Source organism: Mustela lutreola, chromosome 17 (assembly GCF_030435805.1).
Source record: "Mustela lutreola isolate mMusLut2 chromosome 17, mMusLut2.pri, whole genome shotgun sequence".
Taxonomy (NCBI): domain Eukaryota; kingdom Metazoa; phylum Chordata; class Mammalia; order Carnivora; family Mustelidae; genus Mustela; species Mustela lutreola.
In genome coordinates, this window is record NC_081306.1 from 19,920,003 (window position 1) to 19,937,966 (window position 17,964).

The 17,964-nt window shown below is 52.8% G+C and overlaps 1 protein-coding gene across 9 annotated transcripts; it reads left to right on the forward strand.

Annotated features, from left to right (window-relative positions):
• On the forward strand, positions 1-17,033 carry ZNF500 (zinc finger protein 500). Of its 9 annotated transcripts, none has more exons than XM_059154515.1 (8): positions 1-76; positions 3,057-3,244; positions 5,038-5,157; positions 9,696-10,192; positions 11,772-11,955; positions 12,148-12,215; positions 13,443-13,554; positions 15,140-17,033. In XM_059154515.1, exons 4-8 carry the CDS (start codon positions 9,791-9,793, stop codon positions 15,820-15,822), a joined length of 1,449 nt encoding a protein of 482 aa, XP_059010498.1. In that variant the 5' UTR covers positions 1-76; positions 3,057-3,244; positions 5,038-5,157; positions 9,696-9,790; the 3' UTR covers positions 15,823-17,033. The 9 variants fall into 9 exon arrangements, with proteins under 9 accessions (XP_059010498.1, XP_059010501.1, XP_059010502.1 ...); XM_059154518.1 differs by having other exon boundaries at positions 20-76; positions 3,095-3,244; XM_059154519.1 differs by lacking the exon at positions 3,057-3,244 and having other exon boundaries at positions 59-76.
• Positions 17,034-17,964: the final 931 nt, after the last annotated feature.

A 17,964-nucleotide genomic window follows, 5' to 3' on the forward strand; every position in this document is an offset into this window, starting at 1 on the left:
GGCGACTTCCGCTTCCGGCGGTCAGGGACTTCGCGCGAGGCTTGGGGAAAGACCCGAGAGAAGTGCTGCAGCCCGGGTAGGTATGGGTGGTGTCTTCTTAGCTGCTGTCCTACTGTGTGTGGCCCGTCGTCGCAGCCACCAGGCAGAAGCGGAAATGGATCTCAGGACCCTTCCTGGCCTTTCTGGGCGCGCCCCAGATGGGGAAACGGGGCAGAGCGTGTTCAGCCAAAGAGGACGAGAGTCCAGGGTAGCTACCGAGTCAGGCGTTAGGATGCCTGGGTTATTATTCCGGGCCAGAGTGCTGTAGCCTGATGCTTCGGGCTGGGTTTCTGGAAGCAGAGACGTGGCTTCCAGTCCCGTTTCTGGCGCTTCCTGGCTGTGTGACCTCTTCGGAGCTTCAGGGGGTTTTACTTGTAGAGATTACACTACCCCTATTATTACCAAAATAAGAACAGAGGGAGAGCAAATGTGTCTAGCCAGGTGCTCCGGAATTGGAGACCAATATTATTATTTCAGAAAGAAGCAGGCAGGGCGCCTGGATGGCTCAGTGGGTTAAAGCCTCTGCCTTCAGGTCAGGTCATGATCCCAGGGTCCTGGGATCGAGCGCCACATCGGGCTCTCTGCTCAGTGGCGAGCCTGCCTCCCCCCCCCCCCTCTCACTCTGCCTGCCTCTCTGCCTACTTGTGATCTCTCTCTGTCAAATAAATAAATAAAACCTTAAGGAAAGAAAGAAAAAAAAAAAGGCAGCAGCAGCAGCAGGCAGGGTGCCTGGGTGGGTCAGTGGGTTAAGCATCAGCCTTCTGCCCAGGTCATGATCCCAGATTCCCTAGGCAACAGCTCTCCATCGTGCTCCTGCTCAGCGTGGCGTCTGCTTGTTCCTCTGCTCCCCACCCTGTTCCTGCTCTCTCACTCTCTCTCTCTCAGATACAATCTGAAGAAGAAGAAAAAAGAGGAGGGGGATGGGGAAGGAAGGAAGGAGACAGTACAAGATTGGGGCTATGCATTGACCTGGAAGGGCTCCATCTCCTAGGTAGACCGTGGGCGGACAGCACTTGGCACCTCTTGCTGTCTTATCTTGAACAGCTTTTGCTTTTAGAACTGAGAACCCCAAAGGGCACTTCCTGCTTCTGAAGAGCGCCTTTCTGTCTGTGAGAGCGTTTTTTTTTACCCTGGAGGTGGTGGACAAGATTCCTTAACCAAAACTCTACTTAGGCTCCTCACAACTCTTCTCAGCAGGGCCTTGACTTTGGGACTTCTGTGTTCATTTCTGCATTATCCAGTTTTAGCAAAAATCCAGTTGAGTCAGTTCAGCCAGGACCCCCACCCTTGATATCTGATTGGATTCCTCACCCTCCAGCATCCCCCAGGTGATGTCTGATCATGTTGGCCTGCCTTCAGCAAGAATTCTAGTAGGTTGGTTTAGCCACAGTCTCTCTGATGTTTCCTCTTATTTTCATCCTCCCCCACCTTGGCTATAAAATGCTGCCTCCCTCACTACACACCCTTCGCAGTGATTCCTGCACCTTTCTCTGGTCCTGGATAAAGCCTTCCGTACCATTGTTTGCCAAGTGGCATGAATAACTTCCCTGAACAGTGGTTGAGAAAGAAGTGTATTTCTCTCACTCTGTGTGTGTGTGTGTTGCCATCTCTCTCTCTCTCACAGGCTGGCTCTCTGCATGGTTGCCTTCAGCCCTGAGTATGGCTGAAAAGATTTTTGAGGGAAGCTGGGCATTTTACCTCTCTTTCTCTTCCCTTCGCTTTGGCCTCCTGCCCTTTTGGAGAAAACCATTGAAGAAAGTATTGAAGCTAAGGACATTCTGGCTTCTGTTAGTGAGGGGGATGAACCACCAGGTGAACTACTGGCCTTTTTTTTTCTCCCCAAGATTGATTGATTTTTAGAGAGCAAGAGCGGGGGAGGGATAGAGGGACAGAATCTAAAGTGGACCCTGCTGAGCACAGAGCCTGATGTGGGGCTTGATCCAAAATCCAGAGCCACCCAGGAGCCCATGAACTAATGGTCTTTCTGTATAAATATTCTCCACTTAAACAACAGCGTCCCTCTCTCCACTCCTGCTTCATGTCTCCTTTTTTTTTTTTTTTTTTAAGGCTTTTTTTATTTATTTGAGAGAGAGAGACCGAGTAAGAGAGAGCATGAGAGTGGGGAAGCAGACTCCCCATGGAGTCTGGGAGTCCGATTCAGGACTCGATTCCAGGACTCCGGGATCATGAGCTGAGCTCAAGGCAGTTGCCCAACCATCTGAGCCACCCCGGCGCCCTACATGTTTCTTTATAACACTGTCACTGCCTGTGTCATTCCCTTTGTTTGTGTGTGCCAGAAACAGCCCAGAAACCTGTTGATGTGTTTTGTTTATCTCACACAGGTCTTAAAACCAGTTTGAGTCTACATTCAAAATTAGGAGATTTCCCCTGAACATCTAGATATCAGACTTCAGTTAGACGGACTGGCAGCACGGGGGCTCTGTCCCCGGCTACTTCCCACATCCCTGACACTGGCTTCCAGCAGGAGCTGCCATTGTCCTGGCACTGCTGTGTCTCTTGTAGTGGGGATAGACTCTCCACATTCATGTCACTCTCCTACCTGGCAGTGCCAAAGACCAAGATGGCAAGTGTCTTTGTGCATAGCATGAATATCCCAGAATGTTGGGTGTGCCAGCTGTTTGTGTTGAACGGCCTGTCTTGCTTCCTTTCCTGCCCCTGGTCTGGAGTGGGTGGTGGTCTGAAGACAGAGGAGAATCATCAGTCATTCCAAGGACTGGCAGTTTGGGGGGGTCTAGTTGTATTATCTGGACTGAATTATGTCGTATGTTGAAGCCCTAACCCTCAATGTAACTATATTTGGAGAGAGGATTTGTAAGCGGTCATTAGGTAAAATGAGATGATAACAGGTGGGGCCCTAACCTGATAGGACTGTGACCTTAGTAAGGGGGATCATTCTCTGTCGGGGGAGGATACAGTGAGAAGGTAACAGTCCGCACGCTGGAAGAGAGCTCTCATGAGGGACTGAATCCACCGACACCGTGATCTTGGACTTCTAGCCTTCAGAACTGTAAGAAATCAATGTGTGTGGTCTAAGGCTCCCGGCCTCCGTGATATATGCTGCTGTGGCAGCCAGAGCAGACGAAGACCCGGTGTTTCCCAAGAGGAACGTGTGAATCTTCACCCCCATTCTGAGTGATGCCTGGGCTGCCCACAAACCGGAGTTCAGCGGATGTCATCCAGATGAGTAAGGATTTCCAAGCATGCCTGGTGGTCCTTGAAGCCCCCTTCTTCCTCCACACTCCATCCTCCTTATCCTGGAGGTAGCTCTCCCTCAGAGGAATGGTCACGCTTTGCAAGGCTGTTCACGTTAGCTTCTCATTTGACCTGCTGGCTGCAGGGATAAGACATGAAGTTTCAAGTGCTGGGTGGCTGAGGGTGTAAACGGTGGCTATCTTCGGCCTCCCTGTTAGCTGATGTATCCTCTCATCTGTCTCCAATTTAATAATGGAACCAAAACACAAGCAGTCTCCAAGGAGAGATTTCCCAGGCATTCACAGCAAGCATTCTTTTCCCTCCTGCTTTGTGTTAATGAAAATAGTAACAATGCTGTTTACTGACTCCTTCTAGATTTCACCCTAGAGTGGAGTGTTTGAATGTATTAGATCATTGAATCCTAGTAAGTATCCTCTGGGGCACAGGTACTGTCTATCTCCATCTGTACCACCATCATCATGTTTGTGAATGAAGTTTGTGTAAGGCTGAGCTGCAGACGTCAACGTCTGAAAAACAAATTCCTCCCACTCATAATTCAGTCATCAAGCAATTATTTACTGAGCACCTCTGTGAACCAAGCAGATCTGCCCACTGTGTTTTGAAAACCAGGGGGTATTGTGGCCCCAAGTGGCCCCCTCAAAGGATAACCTTGAGGCAGGACCAGAGTCTGGCGAGGAATCATTCGGATATTTATTCCAAGGCAGGCCTCTGATTACCTGGCTGGTGTTCAGGAGAATCTTAGGGGAGTCGTTGGGGCCACAGACTCGGGAGTGGACCTGCCTGAGTTTGATTTGGCTTTTCCCCTTTCCTAGCTGTGTGGCCTTTAGTAGGGCTATGCCCTCTCTGAGCCTCAGTTTACTCATCTAGAATTTGGGTCATAATGATACCTATACAAGAGAGTCCTTGTGAAGATTTAAGTAGCACAGTAAAGAATTCCCCTGGACTGAGGAAGTGCTTAAAAAACATTAGCTTTGGGACCCTTGGATAGCTCTGTTGACTGAGCGTCTGCCTTTGGCTCAGGTCATGATCCCAGGGTCCTGGGATCAAGTCCTGCATTAGCCGGAAGCCTGCTTCTCCCTCTGCCTGCTGCCCCCCCACTCGTGCTTTCTCTCTCTCTCTGACAAATAAATAAATAAAATCTTTTTATTTATTTATTTATTTATTTAACTTTTTAAAAGATTTTATTTATTCATTTGACAGACAGAGATCACAAGTAGGCAGAAAGGCAGGCAGAGAAAGAGGAAGGGAAGCAGGCTCCCCGCAGAGAGACTGACGCGGGGCTCGATCTCAGGACCCTGAAATCATGACCTGAGCCGAACCCACCGAGCCACCCCGGCGCCCCAATAAAATCTTTTTTAAAAGATTAAAAAACATTGGCTTTTATTATTGCCTCATGGAAGCCTTAGAAAAAGTGTATGGGTGCCTAGGTGGCTCAGTTGGTTAAGCAGCTGGCTCTTGGTTTCGGCTCAGATCATGATCTTGGGGTCCTGGGATCAAGCCTTGAGTTGGGCTCCACACTTGGGGGTCTGCTTCAGGATTCTCTCTGAAAAAAAAAAATTTTTTTTTAAGTGTAATAAAACACCCATTCTATATTAGTTTTGAGGCATGCCAGCTCTCCAATGACTCTTTTAGATAATTTAGTCAAATTAAACTGTTTGATTTGTATATTGAGTTTTTAGTTCTCGGTCATTTGGACATTGAGAAATTGCTACCAAAGATGAGAACTTTTGGAGGGCTTGACTGTATACCCTGTTTTCCTTCTAGTTAATAAGAGCAAGTGTGGCTGAGCCGATGTCCCAGATGTGATGACAGAACTATGTCTTCACTCTGACAAGATATTCCCCTCTGTCTTCAGAGAACGGTCCGTACGTGCTGCAAACTTCTGTGAGTATGAGGCTCCCATTTTAACTTGAACTGTTTTGTAGACCCCATAAACACTGTGAAAACAAGCTACAGCTACAAGAATAAATAGTGATCTGTGTGCTTAACTATAAATACTTTTCTTTTTTTTCTTTTTTTTCTTTTCTTTTATTTTTTTTTTTCAAATGATTTTATTTATTTGACAGACAGAGATCACAAGTAGGCAGAGAGGCAGGCAGAGAGAGAGGAGGAAGCAGGCTCCCTGCTGAGCAGAGAGCCCGGATGCGGGGCTCGATCCCAGGCTCCTGGGATCGTGACCTGAGCTGAAGGCAGAGGCTTTAACCCACTGAGCCACCCAGGTGCCCCACTTTTCTTTTTTTTTAAAAAGATTTTACTTATTTATTTGATAGAGAGAGAAATCACAAGTAGGCAGAGCAGTAGGAAGAGGGGGAGGGGGAAGCAGACTCCCTGCTGAGCATAGAGTCCGATACGGGGCTCGATCCCAGGACCCCGGGATCATGACCTGAGCCGAAAGCAGAGGCTTAACCCACTGAGCCACCCAGGCGCCCCACTATAAATACTTTTCATTCAGACTGTGAACAGTGCTTGGGTCCTTAGTGGACCCAGTGACCTCTTACGGGAACTCCACGGTGCCACGTACCCAGGACCCACACCCTGAGACCCGCATACTTCCATCTCCTTGGGGCCGCAAGTCATGACGCTAGAGCCGATGCTTGAGGAGCATTGGTTATGCACTGGACATTGTTACAGGTGCTGTACAATCAGTCTCATCTAATCCTGTCCCTCAGCTCTCTGAAGCCAGAGCTATGGCAGTCCCCATTTCATAGGTGAGGAAGGTAAGGCATACCTAGTTAATAAGTAGTGGGACCAGGATTTGAAGCACAGGTTAGGAGTGTTTTCTGTGGATGCCCAAATTCATCCTGACTTATATTTGTTAGGGACTGCATGTTTGTGTGTCCCCCAAAATAGAATTAAGACCGAAATCCGAGGGGCACTTGGGCGACACAGTTGGTTAATGCCTGCCTTCAGGTCTGGTCATGATCCCAGGGTCCTGGGATCCAGCCTTATGTCAAACTCTCTGCTTAGTGGGGAGTCTGGTTCTCCCTCTGCCCCTCACCCTGGTCATGCTCTCCCTCCCTCCCTCTCTCTGTCAAATAAATAAAATCTTTTATTTTTTAAAAATTTTATTTAGTTATTTGACAGAGATCACAAGTAGGCAGAGAGGCAGGCAGAGAGAGGGGGAAGCAGGCTGCCCACTGAGCAGAGAGCCCGATGCAGGGCTCGATCCCAGAACCCTGGCATCATCACCTGAGCCGAAGGCAGAGGCTTAACCCACTGAGCCACCCAGGCACCCCTCAAATAAATAAAATCTTAAGAAGAAGAAGAAAAAAAAAAGACTGAAATCCTAAACAAACCCACACAAGATCTGGAGCAAAGCAGAAACTTGTCCTTTAAACCTCTGTTGGTTGTAGTCACTGAAAATTGCCCAGACAGGAGAGGGCCAAGGCTATGTCAGCCAGGCCTTGGTCACTACATTGACTTGCTAACTTCTGGATATATGGCACTGAGGAGAAGCTGCCTGGTCCCCACAGCTAACCAGGAGGCAGTTAGAAAGGGGAAGGCATGGCATAGCTTTGAAAATGCTGGCATCCCCAGAGTTCTCCGCTCCCTTACACACAGCCTAGCACACTCTGCAATCAGATCAGGGTCTTGCAGTCCTACAGAACCTGCTGGTTTTCCCTCAGATTCTCCACCTGCCTCTTCTTTGTTCCTCCTTTTCCCTCTCCTGCTTTATTTGTTCTATCTTCTTCCTGCCCTGCTGCATCCTTCGACTTGTTCGAAGGTCCCCCTTGCACATTCTCCTCCCAAAGCAAACTGAGCTCAGGCCTAAGGACCACTTCCTTGAGTAAGTGTACACTTTGGTGTTCATTCATTCTAACATTCTTGCCTGGCCAGCAACCCCATGCTGAAGGAGAAACTGAGGCATATATGGTTCTGCCTTTCTACAGGCCCCAGCACAAGGCTGTGGAGGCCTGGGACAGTCCTGAAATCTGCCCTTAAAGATGCCTCCCACTTAGGGAGGGGCAGTGAAATTAGTCACGGGCAGTCCAGTGTCTTGTTCTGCTCCATGTGCCCACAATAAAAACTAGATATTGGATGTAGTAGGAAAAATGAAACACGAGAGAGAATGGCGAGTAGGATGGGAAGAAATGCTACTGGGAAGATGGGGTAAGGTGCTAGGTCTGGGGATGCCACAGCTGAAGGACTTGGGAATCTCCTGGTCCTTATGTTAGTGACGATGTTTATGGAGCACTTATGATGTGCTAAGCAGCTAACCCTCTCCATGACCTTTACCTGCTTAAATTCCAGGGGCTTAGTCTCTCCCAGGCTGCATAGCAACACCAAGGACCTTCTGTTCATGGTGCCTGCTTGGTACAAAGCAGAGCTCAATAAATATTTATTGATTAAATTAACAAATAAATAAGCAATTGGTAGCCAACATGCCCCAAACAGGTAACTTTCTGGGTCTTCATTAACTAGTCTCTAAAATGAAGAGGTGGGGGCGCCTGGGTGGCTCAGTGGGTTAAGCCGCTGCCTTTGGCTTGGGTCATGATCTGAGGGTCCTGGGATCGAGTCCCGCATGGGGCTCTCTGCTCAGCAGGGAGCCTGCTTCCCTCTCTCTCTCTCTGCCTGCCTCTCCATCTACTTGTGATATCTCTCTGTCAAATAAATAAATAAAACCTTAAAAAAAAAAAAATGAAGAGGTGGACTAGAACAGATGCCAGGGTTCTAACCTCATTCCAGCTCTCCACTTACTGAGTATATATGGACCTTAGGCAGGTTGTTGAACCTCTGTGTGTCTCCTTTCCTCATCTATAAAATATTGCTAACAGTGCCTACTTCCCACTGTTGTTTGTTTTTTTTTTTTTTTTTTTTTTAAAGATTTTATTTATTTATTTATTTGACAGAGAGAGAGATCACAAGTAGGCGGAGAGTCAGGCAGAGAGAGAGAGAGAGAGAAGCAGGCTCCCGCTGAGCAAAGAGCCCGATGCGGGGCTCGATCCCAGGACCCTGAGATCATGACCTGAGCCGAAGGCAGCGGCTTAATCCACTGAGCCACCCAGGCGCCCTGTTGTTTGTTTTTTAAGATTTTATTTATTTGACAGAGAGTGAGAGAGCACAAGTAGGGGGAGGGGAAGAAGCAAGCTCCCCACTGAGCCGGGAACCAATGCGGGGATCCCAGGACCCTGAGATCATGATCCCAGCCAAAGGCAGCTGTTGGACCCAGCCATCCAGGCACCAACCCCGCCCCCCCTCCCTGGCCATGGTTGTTGGAAAGATGAATTGTTAATAATTGGAAAGTACTTAAAACAGAGCCTGGTACGTACAAAGTACCATGTAAGTAGAAATGTAAATTCACAAGTCCCCGCCCGCAGTGTATTTTTCTCAGGCCAGGGGAGGGCGAATGGAAAGGATGCAGGGAGAATTGCCCAGAACCTGCGGCGCCTCGAAAACCTTGCCCGGTCACTGAAGGTGCAAGGACTACTTTACCCATAATGCCTCCCATGGACCCGCCCACGCGGTCTCATTCTCATCGTCTTACTGGTGGTCGACCACAGTTCAAGGACTACGTTGCCCACAATGCCCGCCGTGGACCCGCCTATCCAGACTCAGTCCCGCACTCGACAGCCGGTTCGGCCAGTAGCGCGGGGACTACATTACCCACAATGCGCCGGTGGGCCCGCCCACGGCGTGCTGAATTTGCGGCTCACGAGGACCCGTTTGGGGTGTTCGTTGTGCGGGTTTGTTTGTCTCGTCTGTGGGAGGCTGGTCTGCTGCGCCTCCTGCTCCCACGGTCCACTCTCGGCCGGGCCTGCATCGCTGCCGGTGAGTGCGGGTGCGGGGCGCGGGGTCCCGGCTCGGGCTTCCATCCCGGGCCCACGTCAGAGCCCGGGTTTGTGCTCGGCCTGGGCTGCCGCTCACCCTCCACCTGAGGACAAAGCCGGGGAAAGCAGCCCGGCCGGGGACTCCCAGCACTCCCAGGACCCTGGAGTTGGAGAGGCCGAGGTGACCATCAGTCGGGGGTACCCGGCGGGCCTACGGGGCTTGCAGGGCCCGAAATCGGAGGTCAGGTCGTGACAGAATCCGCGTCCTCGTAGTCAGAGGGCGCCCTGGTTCTCACCATGTTTCCAAAGGGACCCCAGCCCAAGGGGGCCAGCTGTGGTAACAAACACCGCGTTTCTCTAACTCTGATCCTATTCCAGGCAATGCGCGAAACCCTTTCCAAAAACCCTTTAGTCTTCTCAGCAGCCTCTGTGTATGGATACCATTTTCTCCGCTTTTTGAATGCGGAACCGAGGCTCGGAGGGTTTGAGTAACCTGCCTGGGAATTAGCAGGGGGTAGCTGCAAGAACCCTTTAACCTACAAATTAAAGCCGTTTTCTTTTGCCAGTGAGCGTGAGTTGGCTCTCTGGGGCTTGTGGGTAGATGCTTACCTAGCCCTAACACCGCACCAAGATGATTTTACTGTTTCCGTACAGAGCCCTGCAAACCTCTTTTCCAGTGTCTGGCCTGAGGTACCGGGAAGCACAAATTTGAACCCTGAGGCACTAGAAAGCAAAACCCACCCCAGACAATGGCCACCACACCTGGTCTCCAGCCTCCACCGCCCCTGGACCAAGATGAGATCTTGATCGTGAAGGTGGAGGAGGATTTCTGCTGGGAAGAGGAGCCCTCCCTGGAGCCAGAAGACCCCAGCCCTGAGACCTTCCGCCAGCTCTTCCGGCTCTTTTGTTACCAGGAGGTGGCGGGGCCACGGGAGGCCCTGAGCCGCCTCTGGGAGCTCTGCTGCCGCTGGCTGCGGCCAGAGCTGCGCACCAAGGAGCAGATCCTGGAGCTGCTGGTGCTGGAGCAGTTCCTGATGGTGCTGCCAGGGGAGATCCAGGCCCGGGTGCGGGAGCAGCAGCCGGAGAGTGGTGAGGAGGCCGTGGTCCTCGTGGAAGGGCTGCAGCGGGAGCCCAGGAAACAGAGGCAGCGGGTGAGGTGGGGGGCAATTTGGCCCTGAGGTGAGGAAACGGGGCCCCAAGACCTCAGGGCCCTGCCCTCTTTGGAAATTCCTTGGAAATTTCCAAATTTCAGAGCTCAGAGCCACGGCCTGCCTGGGTCCCTTGGGGGGGGTGGGGGACTGGGACTGCCTGCACCTGTGAATTGAAGAAGGCAACTGAGGACTGTCACAGCCTTGGCTGATGGGTGTAAATCCATCGACTAAGCACAGGTAGCCCACTAGCTGTGTGGTTTGGTTCGTCAGCATCATCCCCGTGGGAGGTCAGACACAGCTTTTGACGGGAGGGAGGGTATAGACTTTCCCAGGCAAGGTGCTGGGGGTTGAAGTGATCCCAAAATGAGGAGGAAGAAAAAGCAGGGGCTGGTGGATGCCCTGGTTAGAGCCCCCCATGTCCCCAGGCTCTCTGGAGCTGTGCCATCCCAGGCAGTGGCTACTGGCCACATGTGGGTTTTTTTTTAAGTTACAACTAAATATGTCATTGTAGTTCCTAGGTCACACCAGGCACATTTCAAGGGCTCAGTTGTCACACGTGGCCAGTGGCCCCTATACTGGATACTAGACAACGAAGATGCAGGACGCTTTGTCGTCATGCAAAGTTCTGTGGACAGCATCACTCTAGGGCACACTCCCAGCTTCTAAGAAAATCTGAGGAGTGGGAAGTCTTACAGATTTGTCTTGCTTTGATTAGATTAGTTTTTCTAGACTAAATATTTGGCAAATATGGACAGGTAACCTTTCTTCTTGTGGTGGTACCATTGGCCATACACTGCTTTCCTATTTGCCCAGCAGCATAGACACATCCTTCCCCAAACTTGACCATAGTGTGAGTTGATTGCAGTAGGCAGATCCTGCTGTTGTGGCCGGTGGGAATTCAGGATCCCTTCCCAGCCCCTCTAGCCTTGGCGTTGGGGTTCTTAGCACGGCTTCCCTCTGGCTCCGTGCACCCCATAACCTTTGGGGACTGTCTCCTCTTAGAAGTGTGCAATGTTGAGCCTGACACAGGGGTCCCTGGCAGTGGTTTCACTGTTCTTCGGAGATGTCTCTTGTCCCAAGTACTGTTGCAGAGTTCAGTAAACTCCAAGACCCAAGTTCATCCTCTTCACCTTCTCTGGAGTTGGGAAATAGATGGTTTCAGAGCACCGGCAGGTGAATTTTAAAAATGCAGCACATGAAATAGTGCGAACTTCAGAAATGAGACCTGATTGGGGATCTTCCTGGCCCCGGAAGGAAGGATAAGAATATGATGGGGAGAGACTGGGGAGACTCATCCAGGGACAGAGCAGGTCTCACTTTGTCCCACTTGGGAGCGTGACCTCTTCGCAGCTACATTCCTTCTTCCAGCATGTCTGGAGGGAGGACTGTGTGGCATGTGGTGGGCTGTGGGGGTAGACAGGGAGAGGAAGCCCTGGGTGGGGGTGGGGGGGTGAGGCACAGTTGGGCAGAGCCTGGGAACAGGAGGATGGCCAGGGGTGCCCGAGACAGTGGTTGGGGACCCCATGGGTTTTCTCCCAACCTTCTGGGAGCTGGTGGACAGATCTCTGTCTGCATGCAGGGCCTGGAGGTGCTCCCTGATGATGTAGCGCCCCATGGGGCAGGAGAACAGTCCTTGAAACACCAAGTGGAGGCCAGGCCAGAGGAGCTGTCTCCGGAGGAAGGGTCTGGATGCTCCAGCCAGCAGCCCCCATCCCAGCGGAGCCGCAGACCAAAGAGGGGCCCCCAGCTCTTGCCAAAGAGGGGTGAGTAGCCATCCCTCTAGATAACAGAAGGCCTGCAGGGGAAGGAGGCAGAGGGAAGGGGGTATCACAGGAGGCTGTGCATGTGGGAAGGACAAGTTGCAAAGGTGGGGAGTAGTTGCATCTGTCTGGGCCTTCGCTACTTTGTGCACTGGTGGGCTGTGGCCTTCTCTGGCAACTCTGCTCTTTCCTCAGGCCCAGTGGCCTCCCAGCATCAGGAGACAGCAGCTTCGGCCACATCCTTCGTTCCGTCATGGTCCCAGGTGAGTGCATGTTCTCAGTTTGCATCTTTCCTGTGTGTACCCTGCCCTTGTCATGGGGGCACTTCTCTCCTGTCAGGTCCAACTCGCAGAGGCATTCCCTTGTGGAATGGCCCCTTTACCCTGACTTTCTCCTCCCGAGGTCGTTTCTCAGATCCCGTCGAGTATTAGTTGTGCCCCAGAGGATTCTGGGGCTTAATGGTGAGCTGGGGCAGTTGTTTCCAACCCAGCCAGGAGCTAGACTCTTTTGACTTTGGGCAAAAATATGGATTCCTCCCCCAGCCCTGGCCTGGAATTGAACTCTCCTTTGCTTGTTCGTTTAAATAACAGCTTTATTGAGGGGCGTCTGGGAGGCTCAGTTGGTTAAGCACCTGACTCTTGATTTGGGCTCAGGGTTGGGAGATCAAACCCCATGCAGGCTCTGCCCTCAGTGGGGGGTCTGCTGGAGACTCTCTCTGCCTCTCCTCCTCCACCTGCTCATGCTACTCTTGCTCTTTCTAAAATAAATAAATATTTTTTTAAAAATACAGCCTTATCGAGGTGTAATTCACACACACCCGGCTCAGCTGTTCGGAGTGCATGGCATTTAGCCTATTTATAGAGTTATGCAGCCATCGTCCCAGTTTCTCCCAGTGGAGAAACACTTTCCTCCCCAGCACACCCCATACCCATTAGCAGCAGCCCCCCATTTCCCCTTCCCCAGCCCCTGGCAACCTGCTTTCTGTCTGTACAGATTTGCCTCTTCTAGACCTTGTTTGCTTGGGTTTTCATCTGCTCCTTGAGTCAGTTTGGTGCTAGATTTGGAACGACTAGCCTAGAGGCTTCCCGAAGTTCCCAAGACACCCCACTTGGGTCCTAGGGCTGGCTGAGCTGAGGCAGGGCATGCCTAACTCATGCCCCTGGAGAACCTGGGCCCCAGTGACTGAATGCACAGGGGAACTGGCTGCTCCAGACAGTGAATCTGTCTGCACTGTCTCTGGCCCCGCAGCAGAGGGACAGAGTGCGGCGGTGATGGTGTCCTCCCAGGGAGCAGGATTCAGCCGTTCTGTAAACAGAGCCTGAGGAGGAGGGGTGGACAACAGCCTATGGAGAGGGAAGGTATTGGAGAGAGGAAGTTGGGGGAGACAAGCAGGACCTGCCATTGTGATACAGGCGGAGGGGGTCGGTGAGCCCACCAGGCTGACCCACATTACGGAGCCGCAGTGTGGGACTGGGTGGTTTGCATTCCAGCAGGTGCCAGTGACCTTGGAGGACATGGCAGCGTACCTGTCCCAGGAGGAGTGGGAGAGCCCGGACCCAGCTCAGCAGGACTGTAGCTGGGACGCACTGCCGGAACACAGGGGTAACGTGCGGAGAGGCCCCGGCCACTGCTCATCGGTGGCGTGTCTGATGTGGGCCGGTCTCAGGAAGGGGGGCTTCTTCCCCAGGCTGGCTGTGCCCGGGTGGGTTCCGTGGGCCAGGGCCACTCCCTGGAGAGTCTGCTCAGCAAGCAGCTGGGTGCAGCCTGCCAAGCCAGGGTTGCTAGTGACCCTGCAGGGCCCGGACGTCAGGGGCCCGGACGCAGTGGGGAGACTATGGCTGCTCACCTCACCCGAGGCAGGTGCCCACAGCGGTCCTGGGTTCCTTGTTCTTTTGTGCCTTCACCCATGTGGTTGGTCCAGTTTCACATCTGCCTCTGTGCTGCCCACAGCCCTGTGGGTCGAGTTGCTCCTGGCAAGGCCTTGACCATCCACAGCCTCTCCTGACCACCTCCACCCCCAGCTCCCCACACAGCACCGCTGCTCTCCGTGCTCCGCTTTCTTGACATTCCAGATACCCGTTCACTCCCTGCAATACGTTCAGCTCAAGGAACTGAGCTGCCTCTTGGTATCAGTTGGGTTTCTTCAGAGAAACAGAACCAGTTGTGTGTGTGTATGTGTATAAGTTAAGACATTTGTTTTAAGGAATTGGCTCACAGGATGGTGACTTCTGGCAAGCATAAAATCATAGGACAGGCCTGCAGACTGGAAATTTGAGTGAGAATTGATGTTCCAAGTCTGATATCTGCAGGGCAGCCAACTGACTAGAAACCTGGGTGGGATTTCTGTATTGCAGTCTTGAGGTAGAATTTCTTCTCTGGGGGAGGTACCTGGCTGGCGTAGTCGGTTTAGTGTCCACCTTGATGTCCGCTCAGGTCATAATCTCAAGGCCTGCAAGGGGCTCCATGCTGGGCAGGAAGTTTGCTTAGGATTCTCTCTCTCCCTCTGCCCCTCTCTGCTAAGCCTCAGGTTCTGCTCTTAAGACCTTCTACTGATGAGTTGAGGCCCACCTACAGTATGGAGGGTGATCTGCTTTTTTTTATAGTCACCTGATTATAACTGTTATGCAGATCTACAGATAACATTGTGAGAGGTTATTTATGGCTGTGGTTTGTTTGATTAAACACCAAAACACTGTTGACATTGAGGCTGTAGAATTCTGTTATGATGCCGTCTTGTGAGCTATAGGATGTTCACCTGCATCCCTGGCTTCCACCCACTAGCAGCAAGTGTGACAACCAAAAATGCCTTCAGACACTGCCCAGTGCCCTCTGAGGGCCGACACTGCCCCGGGATGAGACCTAAAGGTTATGGGCCTAGACTCTAGAGCCCACCCTGTAACTTACTAGTCGAGTGACTTTGGGTGAGTTCCTCAACATCCCCGTGCCTCAGTTTCCCCATCTTATCATGGGGGCAGTAACAGCACCCACCTCACTGGCATTGTGAGGGTTTCATGGGCTGCTGGCCAAGGTTCATTATCTCCATTTGGGGTCTGACACTCCCCTGCTAAGTGCTCTGAGCCTCACTCTCATGTTCCTCAGATGGGACCGCTGCCCAGCCTCTGCCCTCTTATTAGACACATATCCTCTCCCCGTGAGGGCCTCAGGGACTGTGCTTTCTCTGTCCCAGGGCTTGGGCTGCAACTTGATGGAGAGGACGCCAGGGAGGACGTGTCGATGAGAAGGGAGCGGGACCGAGAGCCGGCCGGGGTCATGACCAGACCTGAGCAGCCGCTGGAAAGAGCAGGACCCCGACGAGTCGAAAAGCCGTACATGTGCCCTGAGTGTGGCAAAGGCTTTAGCAAAACGTCCCACTTGACCAAGCACCAGCGCACGCACACCGGGGAGCGGCCCTACAAGTGTCAGGTGTGCGGGAAGGGCTTCAGTGACCGCTCCAACTTCAGCACGCACCAGAGGGTCCACACGGGCGAGAAGCCGTATGCATGCGCTGAGTGCGGGAAGCGCTTCAGCCAGAGCTCCAGCCTGGTCATCCACCGCAGGACGCACACCGGGGAGCGGCCTTACGCCTGTGCCGAGTGCGGGAAGCGCTTCAGCAACAGCTCCCACTTCAGCGCGCACCGGAGGACGCATGCGGGCGAGAAGCCCTTCGTGTGCCCAGCCTGTGGCAGGGGCTTCCGCCGGGGCACGGACCTCCACAAACACCAGCGGACCCACAGCGAAGAGCAGCACCCACCGGGCCCACAGAGCCCCGCAGCGCGGCTCCAGGAGGCCCCCGGGCCGAAGCCTGGCCGCCACTCACTGAGCTACCCGCCTCGGGGGGCCCGGTCAGAATTTCACGGTCAGAGTTCATGAAGCTGCTGGAGTTACTCTCTTGGAACCAGAACCCTAACCTGAAGGCATTTCGGACACACCTCATTTGCTCCTGCTGGGGGCCCAGCTGATGGCTGTGGGATGTTTCAGGTGGCCAGGCTGAGGGAAGAATCCGGGCACTGAGTGTGGCAGTGACGGCTGGACACGGAGCGGGTAGACCTGGGCCGTGGGGCCGCTGTCCAGATGAGCACAGCCTGGGTGGCTTAGCACCCCAGGGATGGATTCTCACTGTTCAGGGGGCCGGAAGTCCGATTCAAGGCATAGGCAGGGCTGCTGCTTTCCGGACGCCCTGATGGGAGTCACCATCCCACGCCTCTCTTTTGGCTTCTGATGTTGCCGGCGTCCGCAGTGTTCTCACCTTCCGGCCCCTTCGCTCCTGCCTGCCTCTCTGCTCTGGTGTCCTCTCTAAGGGCACAGTCCTTCGATTTAGGGCCCCCAGTCCAGAATGACCTCATCTTAATTACATCTGCAAAGACCCTCTTTCCAAATAAGGGCACATCTGAGGTTGTGGGTGGATGTGAAGCTGGGGACACTTTGTCAGCCCATTTTGGGGAAGCCTCAACAGCTCCTGTTTCTTGCAGTGTTAACACACCCTAGCCTTTCCTGGCCTCTCACCTTCCCCTCCAGCCTTGCCACACTCAGTGTGTAGGCCATGGAGGCTTTTCTGTGTCCTGTGTTATCAGCGGGACCGTGGGGGGAGTTGGGGGTCACCTTCACAGATCCACAGCTGTTCTAAAGGATGAATGCCTGGTGTGGGAACACTTCCCTGATACCCCATCTTCCAGCCTCCGCAGACTGTGAGGAAGCCTGTGGATTTTACCTGTCTTCCCATCTGTCCCCACGGCAGGAGTCCATGGTTGTCTTTGTTCCAGCCCCAAGTGGCCAGGACAGAGGCAGCCTTGGCTGACCCACTGGGTCTTTCTGAGGCAGACAGGAAGCTGACGCTCCCATAGAGGGTCCTTGTTCTATTTCGTCACTGGAGTTGGGGCAGCTGCTGAAACCCCTTGGTTCTGGAACATTCCATGTAGGGAGTGTGGCAGTTTCCCATGGTGGGGTTGCCTTGGGCCTTGTCTTGTGCTCCATTCTGTTTGTTACCCAATCACTGTAGGTATTTTCCATCTTTCAGTGTAACCCAGGTTCCAGGATGTGTGATTTGTTCTTGGTTCCTTTAATAAACAAAGTCGGTCCCTCTGGCCTCGTGTGCTCTGCCCTGTGTGTTTTCCAGAGAAGGGGCCACTCAGTTGAAGCACGGTTTTACTTTCTAGGCCTGCTTCCAGGGCTCGAGCATGCCTGGCAGTGCCGACCACCCTCCTTCCCTATATGGCCGTGAGTCTGCAGGCTCACTTCTGTTGTGTCCAGGCTGGTGCTGAGGCGGCTGCCTGCCTACTTCTTGATCTGGGACCCGGGCCCATTAGTGCCTGTTCCAGAATATTCTCTCACACAGTCCTAGGACATAGAACTTTTGTGACTTTCCTTTTATAGATGGGAAACTGAGGTCCTGAGTGCTTCTACCACCTTGTCCAGGTGGCAGAACTGGCTGTAAACTCAGAGCTGAACTCCTACCATATCATCTTGGCTTGCCTTAATGGTCATTCACCCAGTTGAACTTGGAACAAAGCGTTTATCTTCTTACTTTGTGAAACATGCTTAATGAACTTCCTGGCATAAAAGGGGGTAGAGATGGGGAAAATGGGTTTAAAGGGAAAAAAAGCTGGCCATGGCTCTTGACAGGCTGCATGGGTGGAGGTGGTCACGTTCAGTCTGCCTTGCCCAGCAGCCGAGCTCTGACCACACTGCAGGTGCCCTGGAGCAGAGAGGAAGGGACTTTCGCAGATGGGTGAGACCTGGGAGCCCAGGTGACACAGCCTGATCACCTTCCCTGCTAATAGGCCCACCTAGGGCCTCCCGTGTCCTTGGTGTAAGTTGTCTCGCCCCTGGCCCCTCACTGGTGCAGGTGGGGGCTGGTGTGGGGGCCCCCATGGCCATATCAAGGGGGTCTGTGGTCCTCACTGGCTGGCTGAGCCTGCCTTGCCTGGTACAGGGCTTGATGGAAAGAGACCCGTACCTATCCGCAGCGCATGCCAGCATGTGGTGACCTCAAGCGAATGCTGGTACCCGTGCCCA

What these genes read in the sequence shown, in the direction of transcription:
- ZNF500 (XM_059154515.1), top strand. Translation starts at nt 9,791, where the DNA reads ATGGCCACCACACCTGGTCTCCAGCCTCCACCGCCCCTGGACCAAGAT. An exon ending in CCAGCTCTTGCCAAAGAGGG is followed by an intron (nt 11,956 to 12,147) that starts GTGAGTAGCCAT and finishes CTCTTTCCTCAG; the next exon opens with GCCCAGTGGCCTCCCAGCAT. An exon ending in CGCACTGCCGGAACACAGGG is followed by an intron (nt 13,555 to 15,139) that starts GTAACGTGCGGA and finishes TCTCTGTCCCAG; the next exon opens with GGCTTGGGCTGCAACTTGAT.